At 36.1% G+C, this 18,472-nt stretch overlaps 2 protein-coding genes across 2 annotated transcripts; one reads left to right on the top strand and one right to left on the bottom strand.

Annotated features, from left to right (window-relative positions):
- Positions 1-5,155: 5,155 nt before the first annotated feature.
- LOC110802650 (pentatricopeptide repeat-containing protein At3g26630, chloroplastic) lies at positions 5,156-8,830 on the bottom strand. The gene is made up of 2 exons (XM_022008092.2): positions 7,148-8,830; positions 5,156-6,007 (listed from the first exon to the last, which is right to left on the bottom strand). Exon 1 carries the CDS (start codon positions 8,679-8,681, stop codon positions 7,425-7,427), a length of 1,257 nt encoding a protein of 418 aa, XP_021863784.2. The 5' UTR covers positions 8,682-8,830; the 3' UTR covers positions 5,156-6,007; positions 7,148-7,424.
- A 653-nt stretch (positions 8,831-9,483) lies between these two features.
- On the top strand, positions 9,484-10,328 carry LOC130469765 (uncharacterized). Its single transcript, XM_056839226.1, has 2 exons — positions 9,484-9,541; positions 9,892-10,328. The coding sequence occupies exons 1-2, from the start codon at positions 9,484-9,486 to the stop codon at positions 10,326-10,328; spliced, it is 495 nt and encodes a 164-aa protein (XP_056695204.1).
- The last annotated feature ends 8,144 nt before the right edge of the window (positions 10,329-18,472 follow it).

The following is an 18,472-nucleotide window of genomic DNA, read 5'->3' as shown; positions in this document are numbered from 1 at the left end:
CTATCTAGAACTAAAATCGATCAAAAATTCATGAGATTATTGTATTAGAAACATATATTGTACGCAAGTAATATGAGAAGCTTAAAGAATTTTGCAACGACACTTACAGAGATTGAAAAATCTAGAAATTGATTTGGACTGAATTCACAACTCTTACCTCTATCTACAGGAGTTGCAAATTCAAATTCAAGCCGAATTTTGCAGAAAATTGTTGACGGACTTGCAAATTCAAGCCGAATCAATATACGAAGAATAAAGCAAATTAGCAATGAAAATTAGAGAAATAAAAAACCTAGAAATCCAATTGAACTATATTAGAAATACTACCTCTGTCATTGAGAAACTTTAGAAGGAATTCAAATCATACAACAATACTGATGAATTCAAGCTTAAAAATTCTCAAATTGTTGCTCGCATCATCTCTATGGAGCCAAAAATTTGCAGTAAAATTACACGACCTCCCAAATTGAAGCTGGAAAATCAATGTAAAACGTTAAAAATTTTGATTTTGCGAAGAAATCAAGTGTCATTGTAGCTATTATTTGACAGATTATACCTAATTTTGAGACAAATTTTCCGAAAATTCGAAGAAAAATGAAGAGCGTAGAGTTTAGAGGGAGAGAAAGGAGTGAAAATCGCATATTTTAGAGAGAGAAACAATCATACCAGTGGTCCTCGGGGAAGAGAGAGAAGTCAACGTGTTTTGGGAGTTGAATTAGATTGAATCTTGGCCGCCCGTTTCATCTTGATCTAACGATTGTCAGAGGTTTTCATTATAAGGAGGTTCTCATCTTAAAGGAGGTTCTCACCAGAACCTGGTCCTATATATATGTGTATGTGTGTGTGTGATCAAGTCGAAAGACATTGACACCTATTCATTTGTTTTGTTTTGCCCAAAACCAACATCCTTCTTTTCTTTCTTTCTTTTCCACATCTTCAAATTTGTGGGGGACTGTTGGAAGTTGTGGAGTCGGTCCGGGCTCGGGCCTCGAGCCACGTTCTGTAGGCCTTGGTACTTGGTAATGCGGTTCGCGGGCGTGGGGTGTGTTCTATGGGCCGTGTGATCAAGTCGAAGGACATTGACACCTATTCAATTGTTTTGTTTTGCCCAAAACCAATATCCTTCTCTTCTTTCTTTCTTTTCCACATCTTCAAATTTGTGTTGTTGGAAGTTGTGGAGTCGGTCCGGGCTCGGGCCTCGATCCACGTTCTGTGGGCCTTGGTACTTGGTAATGCGGTTCGCGGGCGTGTTCTATGGGCCTTACCTATTCTTTTTGGTACCGAGTTGTTTTGGTTAAGTCCTTGTTATGGGAATCTGCATTGACTACGTAACCGTTGGATTAATTTGCATTAAATGCGTCCGTTACAACCTTAATGATTATGTTCGTTTTTTGCTGTTACAACCTTTGATGTTTCTGCTCGTTTACTATTGGCTCTCCATAATTCTGATTACTTAATCAGAATTTCGGTTCATTTCCAAAATACATATTACAAACAAACACGTTTCAAGAAAATCGAAACACACACTCATTTCTCTCCCAGAAAATTGCTCTCGGATTTGGCATATGTTCTTACTCCATCCGATTTTGTGAGTGCACAGAAAGTCGGCGCTGCCCTAATCCCGGAGGGCGACTGCGTTCTGTTCTACTGCACAAAGAGGTACCGCAGAATCGTCTTTTAGGACGGTGGGTGTCCACGATGCAACAATTATTCATCAATCAGTTCATCAGCCGATTCAAATTTTCGTATAATCACAACATGTTGTTAGTACTTGATAGTTATATAAAGCTTGTCCACAAACATGAGCCAAAATGGGAAATTACAGATTACTTGTAGAAAATCGCACTTGATTGGATGTTTCTATAATACGAACAAGTCTTTCATTGGATTTTAGTCCCTCTGAGAGTCATGAAATGGTTTCGTTCAAGTTGAGTCTTGTGAGTTTAGAGTAATACAAGTTGTTTCATCATCACCTTATAACATATCTATAGACGCTCTCGTAAGGTTGTAAAATACAAACAACAACAACAACAACAACAACAACAAAGTCTTAGTCCCAACATGATTTGGGGTCGGCTAACATGAATCGTCGTAGGAGATCGTCAAAAAAACAAAGAAGAGAAAGTGAAATTAATGAAAGTAAGATAAGAGAAAAATGTATATATATTATAGAAGAAATATTGTAAGAGATAATAAAAATAAGTAAAGTTTAAAATAAATGAATAAGTAAAATAAGTATATTTTAAAATAGAATGTAAATTAAAAATAAAAAAATAAAAAAAAATAAAAAACAAAAATTGAAGAATTTAAAAAATAAAATAAAAATAAAAATAAAATAAAAATAAAATAAAAAATAGAAAGAAACAAAAACATGAAATCTGTATAAATCAACTGAAGTCATCAATGTATATTCTCTCCCTCCACTCTGTCCTATCCAACGCCATATTTTCCTGAAAGCTCATATCGTGCTCAATCACCTTCCTCTAAGTTTTCTTAGGTCCTTCCCTACCCCTTGCAATTCTCACTTTGCCCCCCTTCCATCTCCTAACCGGGGCATGACTTGGTCTTCTGCTCACATGTCCAAACCATCTTATGCTCACATGCTCACATATCGTTGTAAGGTTGTAAAATACAACGATACAAAAGAGGGTATAAAGAAGGTTCGATGTGCAATTTTCGTAGCTTTGTTGAAATGAATTTTTATTTAATTTATTTTGTATGTATTCATTAAATTCAAATTTATTTTGTTAAAAAAAAAATAAAAACACTCTACGATACATATCTCTTCCCTTGCCTAAACCTCATGTTGCAACTTGTAACTAAAGAAGATCACAGGGGATTTACTTTTGAAAGTATTTACAAACATTCAGAAGACACATAATGTTGTATATATTGGCAGCTTGTAGAATGTAGACTATAATAAACCATATACTCTGTACTATACATGATCGATCGCAATAGCTTGATTCTGTCGTCATCGTAACTTTAATTTTCTTTAGCAGTAGCCACTTTTCTTCACCAGCACTCCTTTTATTATTTTGTCACTCTTGTTCACCTTTTTATATAACTAAGCCACTAAGGAAAGGAACTACATTTCTGACTTTCAACATATGAATACTCATTTCATTTGTAGCTAGCCAAGTGAGTTTTAACAACACTCAGCAAAGTGAGGAATCAGAGAGAATTTAATATAATTGAAGGAGAATGGGAGATTGGGGGCCAGTTTTCGTGGCGGTGGTGCTGTTCATATTATTAACGCCGGGGCTGCTGTTTCAGATACCCGGTCGCAACAAGGCGGTGGAGTTCAGTAGCTTCCATACAAGTGGACCTGCCATACTTGTTCATACTCTCATCTATTTCACTTTCATCTGCATCCTCTTCTTGGCGGTGGGCGTTCATGTTTACATTGGTTAGTGAGGATTTTAAGTTGCCATAAATGTAAGTTGTGTACCATTGATCATAATTTATGTCATCCTCTTGTAAGAGTAATTTGATGATGAACATTATTTATGAGCCTGATTTGGTTTTTTTATATCCTGTTAATTATTTTGTTGGCCCTTGAATCCTTGATCATATGATTATAGTGTATAATTCGCCAACCCTTACCCAACTACTTCGTGGACAAGGTTCGTGTTTCTATGTAGAAACTTCATAATTAATCACTCAATACAAACCTTAATTCACTGAAGACGTTCTTCCTGTGTGTACACGTTTATTTATTCTTTTTCGGGGCACAAATATGAGTCTTTGAAACTTAATTCTGTTGAAATATTAATCTAGAAAAATCTAGATAATATGTTTGTAAAATTCTAGTAGGGAAATTCTAGAATCATCATAAAAAAAATCTAGTAAGAAAAATCTAGATAAATGACAAATGTAGAAAAATCTAGAAACTAGGATGCACCCACTATAAATATGTTGTATGCATAAGTTGAGAGGTGAGCCAACTAAGAGAGCTCCACAAAAAATATGAGTGAGAGGTAGAAACAAGAGTTCTACCAAAGATATAAGTGAGAGACATGTGCTCTCGCAAATATTGTTGTACAATTCTTGTTAATATAATCAATGATAAAAATGAAACAAGTGTTCTACCAAAGAAAATATCGTTGTACAATTCTTATTAATGTAATCAAGGATAACAATGCAATTTTGTTATATAATTGAGGTCCATCAAAACTTCCGCGTGCGTGCTTAAATTTCTATCAAATTCTTGAGTCTTCATTCTAATTGTAATGCCATAGTGCCATGTTAGAGATCATGGGTAAGCCGCAAGTAACACAACATAATACAAGCTCTCAAATGGCGTCATGGATGCGGGATCAAAATTGTGCTCATGCAGATTAAATATATGAAACAAAAATTCCGAGTTATTTCAATTTTTGTCAGATGTTGATTGAATCGCGTTAGTTTTTAACAGCCATATTAACACCGAAGATGGCTCGAAAAAGCTATGCAGTTTTACAAGTCATGAAATTTGTTTTGGGTTGAATGACATGTTGAAAAAATCTGAAGTCGGAGTTTCTGCTTGTCACCAGTCTCTGATAAGGCGACAAGTGCAATAAGTCATGCAAAAGATCTATATTGAACATTTGCTGTAATTTAGAGGTGGGAAATAGATTAGTTGGGTCGGATTCGATTTGGGTCGTATTAGTTTATTAGGCGGAGGAGTATAACTTTAATTCCGAACATTTCAAATCATATTAGGATCCATACTCAATTTATGTTTTATGTACGGAGTAACAGTTAGGTTCATAATCAGTTTGTCTAATTTCAGTTACAGCACGCTACTTGTAGTCTGACGGTGTAAACAAGTCTTATCAACAATCATGGGTCAATCGGAGAAGAACTTGCTACCCTTTTAGTTTGATATAGTTTCTTTATACCTAGTAGTTTGTTATGTAAGCTCTTAATTGTAATTTGTAAACTTTCTTTATTAGTGCAAAATTAAGCCTATATCAAAACAAAAAAAACAAAAAACAAATTGGTTACAGATTGCGTCTAAGCAGGCATGATTTCAACATTAACTTGCTGAATTTCGGTCATTTATATCCTTATCTTGACATAATGCAATTTTCTTGATACCAAAAACATACTTGCGGCTTACCCGAATTTTAAGCTAGCTAATTGAACAAATATATAAATGGCAATATAAACGTACTCCAACTTCAGATAAATTCGAAAGCACAGAGCAATCATACTCAGGCTAGCTCCGAGTTCAAAGAAGCAGAACCTCCGACAGCAATTAAATATTACGAGTCTGACTAAATAAGTTAACATTAGCACATCAACCATTAATATACTGTAGCTACTACCTCCATACATCAATCATAGTAGTGCGAATTATAGTAGGAATACATGCTTAAATTTAAAAGAAAAAGAAAATCAAAGCCACCAATGTTTGGCCTCATTAGATAAAGTACCCAAAAAAGCACTTGAAAACTGCAACGTTCGAGCTCACCAGGACAAATCAGTCAGTGAATCAGACTACGGCCGTGATAGTTTCAGAACAGGGATTTCCCTCAATCCATACCAAACTTGAAGATTTTTATGGAAACAGTTTGCAACATGACCAATTTGTTTCTTATTTATGCAGACTGCAGTACAGCAGAAACAGAGAACACAATCCAAATTCAACCAGAACAAAAACTCCTCCTTCCCTCTCTTCAGATATTACTTAAAGCTAAGAAGCTTCAGTTTACTAAAAATTCTGCTGCCATCTTAGACATAGAGATGGATATCAAGAAAAACAAGAAATAACATAAGCAACAAACCATAGATAACAACATGGAAAAGAATGGATCCTACACTGGTATTCATACTCATGAAACCGACTGACTGTTGCTTTCCGGGTACTTGAATGATCAAACCTGGTTGGAGGAGTGCAAACAGGGCTGAAGCTATCAGCGGTGGAGCCCAATCATGCATCTTCCCCGAATTTTAAGCAAAATTTTCTCTCTACTCTGAAATGTAAGTGAGCACTCTGAACTCAGCTCTGATATGCTGACTCCTTTGTGTTGCAGGAGAATAAGCGGAATAAGAGCAAAGCAAGGGTAGAGAAATAAAGGGCAGCTAATAGACGAGAATGTAAAGCAAGGGAAAAGACCCAAATTATTATGCAAGTGCCCAAAGAAATGAAATGAGAATAGGATACCCACAAAGTTAATACAAAAAAGGAGAATCAATTACACAACTTTCCCACTTAACATTATCTCATGACTTAGATAAGATATGGTAGCATTTTGGGAGTCATGTTCACATGTAGCTTTTATGGGTGTATGTAGTGTTTTCAATTGATAGTAGTTTGCTTTTGAGAGTTAGAATACTCTTGACCACCCCACCAATTCATGGGCTAACCTTAATTGCTAACATAGTTTAGTGGTTGGGAGGGACAGGGGACCCTACCACAAACATAGTTTATTCTACTTGGTTACTGATATGCCGTATGTCAATTCCACTTAGCAAGAGTCAAACGGAGGCCTTTCCAGTGTTAGAAAAGTAGCAAATAGGAATTTCTGGAATTCTCTATTGATGATTAAGGACTGAGGAAAAAATCTTTAGCTTGCGCAGCATAATATAACCAGCTGCTTAGCGGAAAGCAGGACATTTTATATCCTCATTTTTGTCTGAATTGGAGACGTGCATCATCGATGTTTCAATGCACGGCTCCGAGGGCACAATATTGCTGTCAAACTGAAATGGTGGGGATTTGAGAAGAATTGATCACTGGGACCCAAGCATCATCAAGAAGGCAGAAAAAATATCTCCAAAATCCATAGATTGATGAATGATATAGAAATTTTCTACAGCAAGAGTTTTTTCATTAAGAAAAGATCTCCACAAAACAAAAGACAGTAAATTCATGGGCATGGTTTTGACTTCCCTATCTCATTCATATTCATAATCTTAGACCTTCATGCACAAAAATAGGCACTTATTCTCCCTGACTACCACTCAGTAACTTCAACTCAGTAACTTCCCTAGTCCCAAACACCAAATCAGTAGTTCATAATGTCATTCATTTTGTTAAAATTCATATAAGTATATATACTTTTTATATTTCAGGAATCTTATACGAAGTATCCTAATTGCTGCAAGCGGAATCAATTTGTATCGGAGAACAGGAAAAGAAGGAAAAAAATGAATATACCCCGAGTTTATGATCCTCCAAGCCTCCATCATAGGCAGTTCATCAAAAATCGAGTATACCCCCGGGTTGGGATGTCAGCCTGGATGGCATTGTATAGTTCATGAAATCCATGCTTGCAGGATGAACCACCTAAAAAATGGGCCTCTGATTGACTCAAAATTAGCAGCTTTGCTCTATATCCCAGCAGCTCGCATCTTCTTTCAGAAATCAGCAGCACGGTCATTGACATGATACACACTCTAAATATCCATGGAACTCATCTACCGTAAAGGCTTTCCTAGAACATCAAAGTTCCAGTCCTCAGTAAAAATCTTTGACCATTGTATGATCTGGTCTCGGCATTAACCTTGGCCCGACCCCACAGCTCAAACATACAAACATAATGCTCTAAAACAGGCATAATACCACACACTTGAGTCATGAATTTAAAGTAATTTAAACCTTCATCCACTCTATCTGTTTGAACACAAGCACTCAGTACCCCAACAAATGTGATTGCATCAGGCATTATCTTTTCCTCCATCATTTCCTCAAAAACTGCCAATGCCTCCTCCCCACACCCGTGCACACCGAAGCTAGAAATCATGGAGTTCCAAGTAGCTAAGCTCCTTATTTCCATCAAATCAAACACTTTCCTCGCCTCTTCTAAACTACCACACTTACTATACATATCAATGAGGGCAGTCCCAAGGTAGACACCCAATTGAAACCCATTATTCAAAGCATAATCATGTACCCAAGCCCCTAAGTTAAGACTCCCCATTTCTGTACACGCTCTCAGCAAGCTAACAAGAGTGAACTCATTAGGCCTCACTCCTTCCGGCTGCATCTCGGAGAACAAATCGAACGCCTCTTGAGGCCTCCCATTCGCCACATACCCATTAATCATAGCAGTCCAAGAAACCACATTTCTAACCGGCATTTGATCAAACAGTCTCCTAGCATGATCCAACTCCCCAAACCCAATCAAACCCGAAACCATAGTAGTCCAAGACACAACATTTCTTACAGGAATTTCATCAAACACCTTGCGTGCATACTCCAAAACCCCACATTTTACATACATATCCAAAAGTGTATTCTTAACAAACATATCTTTACCATAAAACCCAGTTTTAACAGCGAAAGCATGAACCTCCTTCCCCTTGTCGACATTCAAAGAAGCGGAACAAGCTTTGATCACGAATGGAAAGGTGAATTTATCAGGTGTAACGCCGGCGCAGATCATAAGATTGTACAGGGTGAGAGACAGAGAAGGAGAACCGTTGATAGTGTGAGCTCTGATTATGAGATTCCAGGGGAAGGTTGAAGGAGACTGAATTTGTTGGAAAATTGAAGTGGCGTAGTTGAGATTTCCATATGAAGAATAAAGGCGTAGTAATTGCGTGGCGATAAGGGGGTTGGAAGAGAGATTTGAGCGGATAATTTTGGCATGGATTTGGGTGAGGTGGTGTGGATTTGAGCAGTGTTGCAGGAGAGGTTGGATGTTTGAAGGAGAGATAAAATCCGGAGGTGAGGAGAAGCATATGGCCATTAAAGCAGCGGTTGAGAACTCCGAGCAGTGAGCAGGTGCCCAACAGATGTGGCCGTGGTTGGGTGGATTAGGCGGGCCACCTAAGCGCTCCGTTCACTCGTCTATGACTATCCCATAAAAAATCAAAAAAAAAAAAAAAAAAAAAGAGTGGACTAAGAATTATAATATCGAGGGAAATGGTAACAATAAATGTTAATTTATTACCCTAATCTATAACCTACTCCCTCCATTTCTTTTTGTTTGTTACAATTGAACTTTCGCACGTTTATTAACGTGCAATAAAGATTCTTTTTATTTTTATTTAAAAAAATAAACCTAAGTAAAACCTTTCAAATTAATAACTATTAAAGCTTAGAAGAAGTCCTTAGAAATACTCCATTTAAAGGCATCATGTTTCCACTGCATGAATAATGGGAGGTGGGATTTTTCTTCGCTTTAAAGGCATCAAGTGAGCCATTGCATGAATAATGGGGGGTGGGATTTTTCTTCGCTTTCTTTCCACTTTCCTCAGTCTGTGATTCAAATGTGTAGATCTGTCCCCCTCCAGGATCAGGTGGCCCATCAAGAGGATTTTGTGTTTTCAGATTTTTCTATAAATGGAAAATTTTGTTTTAAAAAAGTTATGGCTGTGTTGCGAAATGTAAAACCTTCTTTGGAGTACTCTTGGATTTGGATTTGGAAATCGGACACAATACCAAAATAAAGTTTTTCTTATGGCTTGCTTTCCACGATAGACTACCTCATAAATGTGCATTATTTGTGAGGCATCTATGCCCATCTAACACATGTGCTTACTGTTACAATGCTCCTGAGGACTCAATCCATGTCCTTAGGGATTGTAAACAAGCTAAAGAAGTTTGGTACCAACTTGGAGTCGATGACTCTTTTTTTACCCCTCAACCAAAACAGTGGCTGCACTCAAACATCTCACACAGACCCCCGCCATCATCCACACAAATATCCCTCCCCTGGAAAACTCTGTTTCCAGCAGTCCTATGGTCCATCTAGAAACGGAGAAATACCTTTGTTTTCAACCAAACACAAACCTCAACGGATAGGTGCATCTTGGAAGCCCAAGCTCTTGCTTGGGAATTCCATACTTCCAAGGCCTGCAACCTATTCCCCTCTGAGCATCATACAAACAGCCACCCCCTTTGGAAACCACCCCCCACTAGCTGGCTCAAGATTAATTGTGACACTTCTTTTGTAGCTGTGGATAGAGATGCGGGTATTGCAGGTATTGTCAGGGACCACATGGGAAACTGGGTTTTGGGCTTCCAACAAAAATGCTACATCCATTCGGTCCTTATGGGAGAGCTTCAAGATATATGTACAGCCTTACAGATCATAGAGGAAAGGAGATGGAGTAGAGTCATTATCAATTCAGACTCTCAGCAAGCTATAAATAGAATCCTACAGGTGGACGAGATCAAGGATGCTAATTTTTGGATTGTTAAAAAATGCAGGGATCTTTGTACGAGGATGACTGATATCAGGCTGGAATTCGAGGCGAGGAAAACTAATAGAGTTGCTGATAGATTAGCAAAGTTGTGTAGAACCGACGTTATGTCGGACTATAATCTATGTATTATTGAGCAGGCTCCGAAATCTGTTTCGGAGGTTTTGATGGAGGATAGACCTCCATGAACCTCCACTCTTTGTATTATGTTGTTGAACTATTAATTTAACTTTCCTAGCTTGCATAAAAAAAAAAAAGGCATCATGTTATTTGTGTAACTAGAGGTGCATTTATTAATCAGATGAAACTTGAATTTATTTGAATTCATTGGATTTGATTAAAATAAATTGATATAATTGTGAATTATTAGGCCTAATTAGACTTGATTTTAAGAGAGTAAACTTGAGTGAGTAAAGTTATAGGAGCTGGTCGAAACTTATTGACCTGATTGCAAATTATATGAAATTATTTTAACTTATCTGAATTATTAGACCTATAACTTTTAAGGTGAATAAAAATTTTCTTCACCTTATATGAACTTAATATTATACCTAATTGACCTGATACGACCTACACCCGAAAAAACAAATTTACCCGACATGATTAACACTTATAGCTGATAGGACTTGATTGCCATTTACTTGAACATAATTGATTCTAAACTTTTTTTTTTAGGAGAAAATTACACACACCTTTAGACAATCTCGTGTGTTCTTTCTTGTATGATTTCTTTTTGATGACACTATGACAAAACTTTGACCATATTTTCAAAATATACTCCATATTTAAGAAATACACAGTACTTCACTAGTCATCCTTTATAATTAAGTAGATATTAAACTCCGAGAAATACAATTAAACATAAGAAAAATTGGCCAATTACTACCATTTTTAATAAGCCATGTTGTCATGTACTACATAGGGAATAAAATGATGTCCTTTATTATATAGAAAACGTTACTATGATTACTATTGTTATTTAAGTCAATATCCGGTGAAATTGGCCGGAAAATGAGGTCATAATCTCATAAATTAGTGATAACTAGTAAATGGCACGTGCTTTGCACGTGTTTGCTATGTATATGATAAAGTTCATAATAATATAGTATTACATGTGAAAAAAAGAATTATGATCCTTAATCGACAATCCTATGGTACGTGCGTTGCACGTGATATTTTGTGAAAAGGATTGTTATGTACACTATTATTTTAAATAGTGAAGCTAGAAGAGAACAATATTATTACCTAGTACTATTAAAATGTTTTGCAATATAACTACATCACATTTAATTTTTCAACATATGTTTGTAAGGAGTGTCAAACTTATAATAAGAATGAAGCTAATATTGATACTTCGTATATAGTAAGAATCAAACACTCCATAAAAAGAAGCAATCATATTTGGTTCAATATTTATAATATTTGCATTGAGTATGATGCTTTCTCTTAGGAAGGATTAAACTTTTGCGGTTGAGCAATCACATTTGACTTAAACCTGCGGTCCTTCTAGGAATCTAGGACTCTATTTACAATCAATTTTAGTTATGCACCAGATTAAGAGCAGAGCCTTTCAAGATAAATATTATTTGAGTATCTTTACTAAAAATGATATCGAATACCCTTAGTTTCATCTCTCCGAATTCTTTAACCCCTTTGGTTTTTCTTTTGCTTGTTGAACGCCCATGTTTTTTTTTCGAGCCTCTTTCTGCGCCTTTTAAACATGATCGTAGTATTTGGTATAATACTATAATTTATACGGAGTAGTAGAATAATTCAAGACATACTCTATTAATCACCATCATGAAACACTACCTTTGACACCTTTAATTTTGCTTTCAATTTAGAATTCTTCTCTTCAAGATCTATCCCATGGTCCAATTCCCTCATCTCTGGATAAAATTGTACATGGCATAAAATCTTTCCTTAGAACCCTTTTTATACTACAAGATAGTACTCAACACCCTACAAAAGTTTGTAATCACCTCACGTTTTCCACATGTTTCCCTCACGCTCTCTATGTTATTGGGATCTCTTTAGCTTCTAAAAAGGGAGGACCAATGATACGTACTACAACTCCTAAGTGTCTACGTCATTTTTTCTCATCTATTACTATATACTAAAATAGACACCAGAAATGACACGTGTCAATTCATGGTGTAATTTTTTCCGCCAAATTTTTATTCTCCACTTTTTTTATAACTATTAGTATTTATGTGGAAACAAATTTTAGTTTATAAATTGTGGAAACAATAGATACGGTGTAGTAATAATTATTCTAAATTTGTAATATTTTAGTCAAATCGCTATATTAATAATGGAAAATATATCACTCGATATTTTGGTCAAATTGTTATATTAGCATTTTAAATATGCATATTAGATGAATAAATTTAAACGGGTAGGTTAAAAATGTTATAATTATGCAGTAGTTTGGAAGATATTTAGTTAAATATTTTGTGAAAAGAAAATATCACGCACGGGATTTAATCTAGTGGATCTATATTAGTTTTCCTTTCCTATCCTATCAATCTCAAGGAAGTAAATGTATTATCGAATTTGCCAAAAAAAAAAAATGTATTATACGAAGTACAATATTGAAATGCTACCAAGATAGAGATTTAATCAGTAAATTTTGTTGTGCAATAAATAAGAAGCTGCATAATTTTGTTGTGCAATAAATAAGAAGCTGCAAGAATACGTAGTACAAACTACAAAGTACACTATTTCTAGTTATTAGGATTTCTTCACATCGCAAAACTATACTCCACTATTTTGTAAAGTGTAATTAAATTATTGGAAAAAAGAAGTATAATTAAGTTACAAAATTTTCTTACCTTTATAGTATACATAAGTTTGACTACTGAGTTTCTCCAACACCTACAAATTAGAAATTACCTAAGATCATCTCAATTTAGTTTTTTGACAAATTAAGAAATGGAAAAATAAAAAGGAACCTACTTCACGAAAACTAATACCTTGATTACACTCACCACGTTAACCAATAGAGATGTTGAGCGCATGATGTATCCAATAAACCAAAGTTCAAATGAAAAACAATTGAATGCAGCATGCATGAGATCAAAAATAATAAAAACTGCAAGATGAGAATTGAGTTTGTCCGGTTATGGTTTTAGTTGTTGTTTTGTATTTCTTTCTTCTATCGTAAATTCTTTGAATTTTCTAATAAATACATGCATGCATTTTTTTTTGAGAGATTTAATTTTCTTTAATTTGGTTTTCCAATTTGTCATATTTGCAAGGATGGCTTTTGATTTAGGATGCAATGAATTCCCATGTTCTTGCCGTGTATTATCAATTGCAAAAAATTTCAGAAGTCAACATTAATCTGTTTGATTAATCGTCGGCTAAAATCTCAAGGTCATCAATACTTGACATTCATTCATAAAATCACTTAGAAACTAAAACTTACATTTAGGTAGTAATTAGAATATTCTATATGCCATAATTGCACTTCAGATTTTAAACAATTAAAGAAGGAAATCAAATTACCAAACAAAAAAAATCGTCTCTGTCTTCTTCTTCTGACCGTCCTTTCCAGCTTCCTCTCTAATCAGCTGCAGCGCCGAAAAAATTCCTTTTATTTCTCTAACTATGAAGACAAATTTCAGAAAAATAAATTATATTTGCAAAAATCAACCATAAATTTCAAAACAGTATATCAAATTTTCAGTGTAAAACAACGTAGTAAGAGAGAGAAAGAGATCATAATGTAATGTTTTTGTAGGTAGACCGTAGAATGGTTCAAAGAACTTGATAGTTGATACTCCGTGGAAGTAGAATGGGAAAGGAAAACAAAGATAACCTTGATCCAAGTCATCCAACAGATGTCCCCTGCAAATAAAGAGGGTGGTTTTGTCAAGTAATTAAAGACCAATGGGAGGGGTATAATAGGTATAAAAATTACGACAAAATCTCATTCTCATTCTCATTCGGCTTTTTATATAAGAAGATTTGCTCCAAATTCATAGATTTAAGAGAATTATCGACCACATAAGTTATAAAGCATTGACTTTTTAATTATAATATTTTGTTTTAGTTACAAAGAATCAATTTAAATAATTTTATGACGTCATATTCCAGCCAATTAAACCAGAATGTTATTTAGGTAGTAATTGTTAAAATTTTATCCCCTCCAGCATTATTCTTTCGTCTTTTTTTAAGGAGTCACACGTACCATTTTCGGCCATATTTCTTAAGGAGTTATATTTCTATTTGTAGTAACTTCTACATTAAAATATTACACCCATGGTCCTCACTCCTCCATTTTTTATTATTTATATTTCTCTTATGTTCCCCACACATCACAATAGATTATTCACCCACTATTACATATTTGGATCATGAATTATTTTTTACCACCTAAAAAAGTAGGAAAATTATTTTTACCACCTAAAAAAAAAATTATAACTTATTTTTTACCACCCGGAAAAGAAAAATGGATGGAACCATTATGTGGGATCCACTAATTCAATTTGGCTCCATCTTTTTACACTTCCTCTATGATTTTCTTTAACTCCTTCACTTTCCTCTCTTTAATGCCATTGAATTTTATCAATTTTATGAATGAATGGGAGGAAAAATTATGTGAATTCATGGAAGAAAAGGAAGGAAGAAGATAGAAGGGAGTTAAATACATGAAATCGTGGAAGAAAAGAAAATATCAGAAATATTAGCGTTATTGTACACCCCAACATAACAATTTCATCTATTTTTCCACTTCTAGGTAAAGATGGTCGTGGACCGGGTCGGGTCGGGCTTCGTGCCGAGCCCGCGGGTCGTGGGCCTAACCGGGCCGGGCCCAATCTAGGCCCACGTTGTATCGTGTCGGGCCGGGTCGAAAAGTTCAAAATAAGGCCCAGGCCCGGCACGAGTCCACGCGCTTTTCGTGCTGGGCCGGGAGGGCCCGTCGTGCCTAAGGCTAATTTTCCAAATTTTGCGTGCTTTGTCGTGTCGTGCCTTGTCGTGCTTTCCAAAATAAGGCTCAGGCCCGGCCCACGGCCCATGACTTCGCGCCTGAGCCGGGCCGGGCTTTTTTCGTGCTCGGGTCGGGCCGGACTTTTTTCGTGTCGGATCGGTCGGGCTTCGGGGCGGCCCGGCCCACAGCCATCTTTACTTCTAGGTGGTAAAAAATAAGTTTTAATTTTTTTTAGGTTGTAAAATACAAGTTTTAGTTGTTTAGGTGGTAAAAAAAATACTTTTTCCTAAATATTTACAATAAATAATTAACATATCTAACTCCTCGGAAACACAGAGAGAGTAAATGATAACTTACCAACTAATGTAAGATGATTTCCAATGGTGGCTCAGTAAATTGTTGGAGGAAACCGGGATTCGATACAATGTCGTGGCTTGTCAACTTACTGCTGAGGATGTTGTATGGAAAAAGTTGTGTGAGGTACTCGATTGTCAATAAGTTTATCACAACTCTTTTGTTTTGGTGTAGGGGGCATTCTTATCACTAATCACCCTTTATTTGGCTTTTATTTGTTTTTATTTTTGCAGAAACATAAGTCTGCCAAAACTTTTAGAAAGAAAGGATGTAAGCAATTTGATAAACAATTCATAATTTTTGGTGATACAACTGCTACCGGGGTTAGTTCACACCCTTCTACAAAGCCCTTCTGAAAGTGAGGATGAAGATGACCCAGATGCAGAAGTGGGTGATGTAGGAAAACAATGTGAAGAGCGTCCAAAAACCAAGAAAGCCAAGACTAATATCAATCCCAAAACATTAAGGGCGAAATTTAATACGGCAATGGCAGATGCATTGGTTGCAATGAGTGAAAATTCTAAGAAAAAACCTGAACTTCTTCAGAACAAATTTAATGCTAGTGAAGGTGGACAACAATCGAAAGAGGATGATGATTTGCTTATGGAATGCATTGATACACTGAGTGCTCTCAAGGGAATTGATGGGGCTTCATTTGCAAAAGCAACTAAACTCATACATGATGATCCATCATGGAGGAAAATGTTCCTTCGATTCCCCGATGATAGGAAAATAGATTTTGTGCTTAACATTTAAGCATGTTCTCTTTAGAAATTACAACTAGCTCTAGTATGTTTGTCTTGTTATTTGAACTCTACGGAGTATTTTGATGTTACTCGTTTTTACATTGGATAAGATATGAATGATGGTAATTTCATTTTTTACTTTTTTTTTGTACGTAGTGATACTAAAATCTTCACTTATGTTTTGCTTGTAAAGTTGCAGATAGATATGGATATGGATTTGGATATTGAAGAACTTTTATCAGACTCGGATGAGGAGGACTTTCAACAATTAATGACAATCTATATTAACTTTGAAAACAATGGGTTTCTTAAAAAGATACCCCGCCCACAAAGGATTTCAAAGTTAACAGGCCACCAATATGTTCTAGAGCTTCTTAATGGACCTCCAATGACATGTTTCGAGTTGCTCCGTATGACTCCACAAATCTTTATTAGCTTGTGTGAAGAGTTAAAGAAAAGGGAGAAGTTGAAAGACTCTAAATTCATATCTGTTTTGGAACAAGTTGCAATGTTTCTTCTTATTATTTCTCATAATTCAAGGCAAAGACTTGTAGCTGATAGATTTCAACATTCCTTAGACTTTGTTCATCATCATTTTCGAAGGGTCTTGTATGCCATATGTTCTTTATCGAAGCATTTGATCATTCCTCCATCATTTGAAGATACTCCTCTAGAGATTAAAAAATAATCCAAGATATTATCCTATATTCAAGGTAATTTTTTTTATCTTTACTTATTCCTTTAAAATATTATCTAAATTTATTAAATACAAATGTGTTGAGTTTTTTATTTTAAAACTTTTATATAGAATTGCATAGGAGCAATTGATGGAACTCATGTATCATCACATGTGCCTTTGGAGCAACAAATTCCATATCGTGGAAAAAAAAAATTGAGCCTACAATGAACATAACGTGTGCTTGCTCATTTGACATGAAATTCACATTTGTGATGGTTGGATGGGAGGGAACGACAAATGATTCAAGAATTTTTTGGGAAACGATTACAAATAGAGAACAAACTAAGTTTCCTATGCCTCCTGTGAGGAAATATTATCTTATTGGCCCAGGGTACACAAATATGCCTGGATTTCTTTCACCGTATCGTGGAGAAAGATATCATTTGCGTGACTATATGGGAGCAACGAGCCCACAAGGCCCGGAGGAGATATTTAATTACACACATTCTTTACAGCGCAATGTAATTGAAAGATGTTTTGGAATATTGAAAGCTAGATTCCCCATTCTCAGAGATATGCCTCCGTATGATTTGAAAAGACAAAAGTACATAGTTTTGTCTTGCTGTGTTATCCACAATTTCATAAAAATGTGCAAGGATGGGGATTCCTTGTTTATACATTATGCGGATGAAAATGTCGAACTTGAAGATGATGAAACCACACCTAATGAATCTGAAGAACTAGTGACTCCTAGTGTTAGTCAAAGTGAACTTCGTCGAATGGCTGAGTTTCAAGATCTTCTAGCAAAACGATTACCGGGTCGGGTCGGGCTTCGTGCCGAGCCCGCGGGTCGTGGGCCTAACCGGGCCGGGCCCAATCTAGGCCCACGTTGTATCGTGTCGGGCCGGGTCGAAAAGTTCAAAATAAGGCCCAGGCCCGGCACGAGTCCACGCGCTTTTCGTGCTGGGCCGGGAGGGCCCGTCGTGCCTAAGGCTAATTTTCCAAATTTTGCGTGCTTTGTCGTGTCGTGCCTTGTCGTGCTTTCCAAAATAAGGCTCAGGCCCGGCCCACGGCCCATGACTTCGCGCCTGAGCCGGGCCGGGCTTTTTTCGTGCTCGGGTCGGGCCGGACTTTTTTCGTGTCGGATCGGTCGGGCTTCGGGGCGGCCCGGCCCACAGCCATCTTTACTTCTAGGTGGTAAAAAATAAGTTTTAATTTTTTTTAGGTTGTAAAATACAAGTTTTAGTTGTTTAGGTGGTAAAAAAAATACTTTTTCCTAAATATTTACAATAAATAATTAACATATCTAACTCCTCGGAAACACAGAGAGAGTAAATGATAACTTACCAACTAATGTAAGATGATTTCCAATGGTGGCTCAGTAAATTGTTGGAGGAAACCGGGATTCGATACAATGTCGTGGCTTGTCAACTTACTGCTGAGGATGTTGTATGGAAAAAGTTGTGTGAGGTACTCGATTGTCAATAAGTTTATCACAACTCTTTTGTTTTGGTGTAGGGGGCATTCTTATCACTAATCACCCTTTATTTGGCTTTTATTTGTTTTTATTTTTGCAGAAACATAAGTCTGCCAAAACTTTTAGAAAGAAAGGATGTA

The sequence above is a fragment of the Spinacia oleracea genome, chromosome 3 (assembly GCF_020520425.1).
Source record: "Spinacia oleracea cultivar Varoflay chromosome 3, BTI_SOV_V1, whole genome shotgun sequence".
Taxonomy (NCBI): domain Eukaryota; kingdom Viridiplantae; phylum Streptophyta; class Magnoliopsida; order Caryophyllales; family Amaranthaceae; genus Spinacia; species Spinacia oleracea.
The sequence above is the reverse complement of the archived record's forward strand: the minus strand, read 5'-3'. Positions and strand labels throughout refer to the sequence as shown.

Bases quoted from the DNA above. Each gene is read 5' to 3' on its own strand.
- LOC110802650 (XM_022008092.2), bottom strand. From the start codon at position 8,681: ATGGCCATATGCTTCTCCTCACCTCCGGATTTTATCTCTCCTTCAAAC.
- LOC130469765 (XM_056839226.1), top strand. From the start codon at position 9,484: ATGCTCCTGAGGACTCAATCCATGTCCTTAGGGATTGTAAACAAGCTA. The intron at 9,542-9,891 runs GTACCAACTTGG...CTTCTTTTGTAG, and splicing joins AAACAAGCTAAAGAAGTTTG to CTGTGGATAGAGATGCGGGT.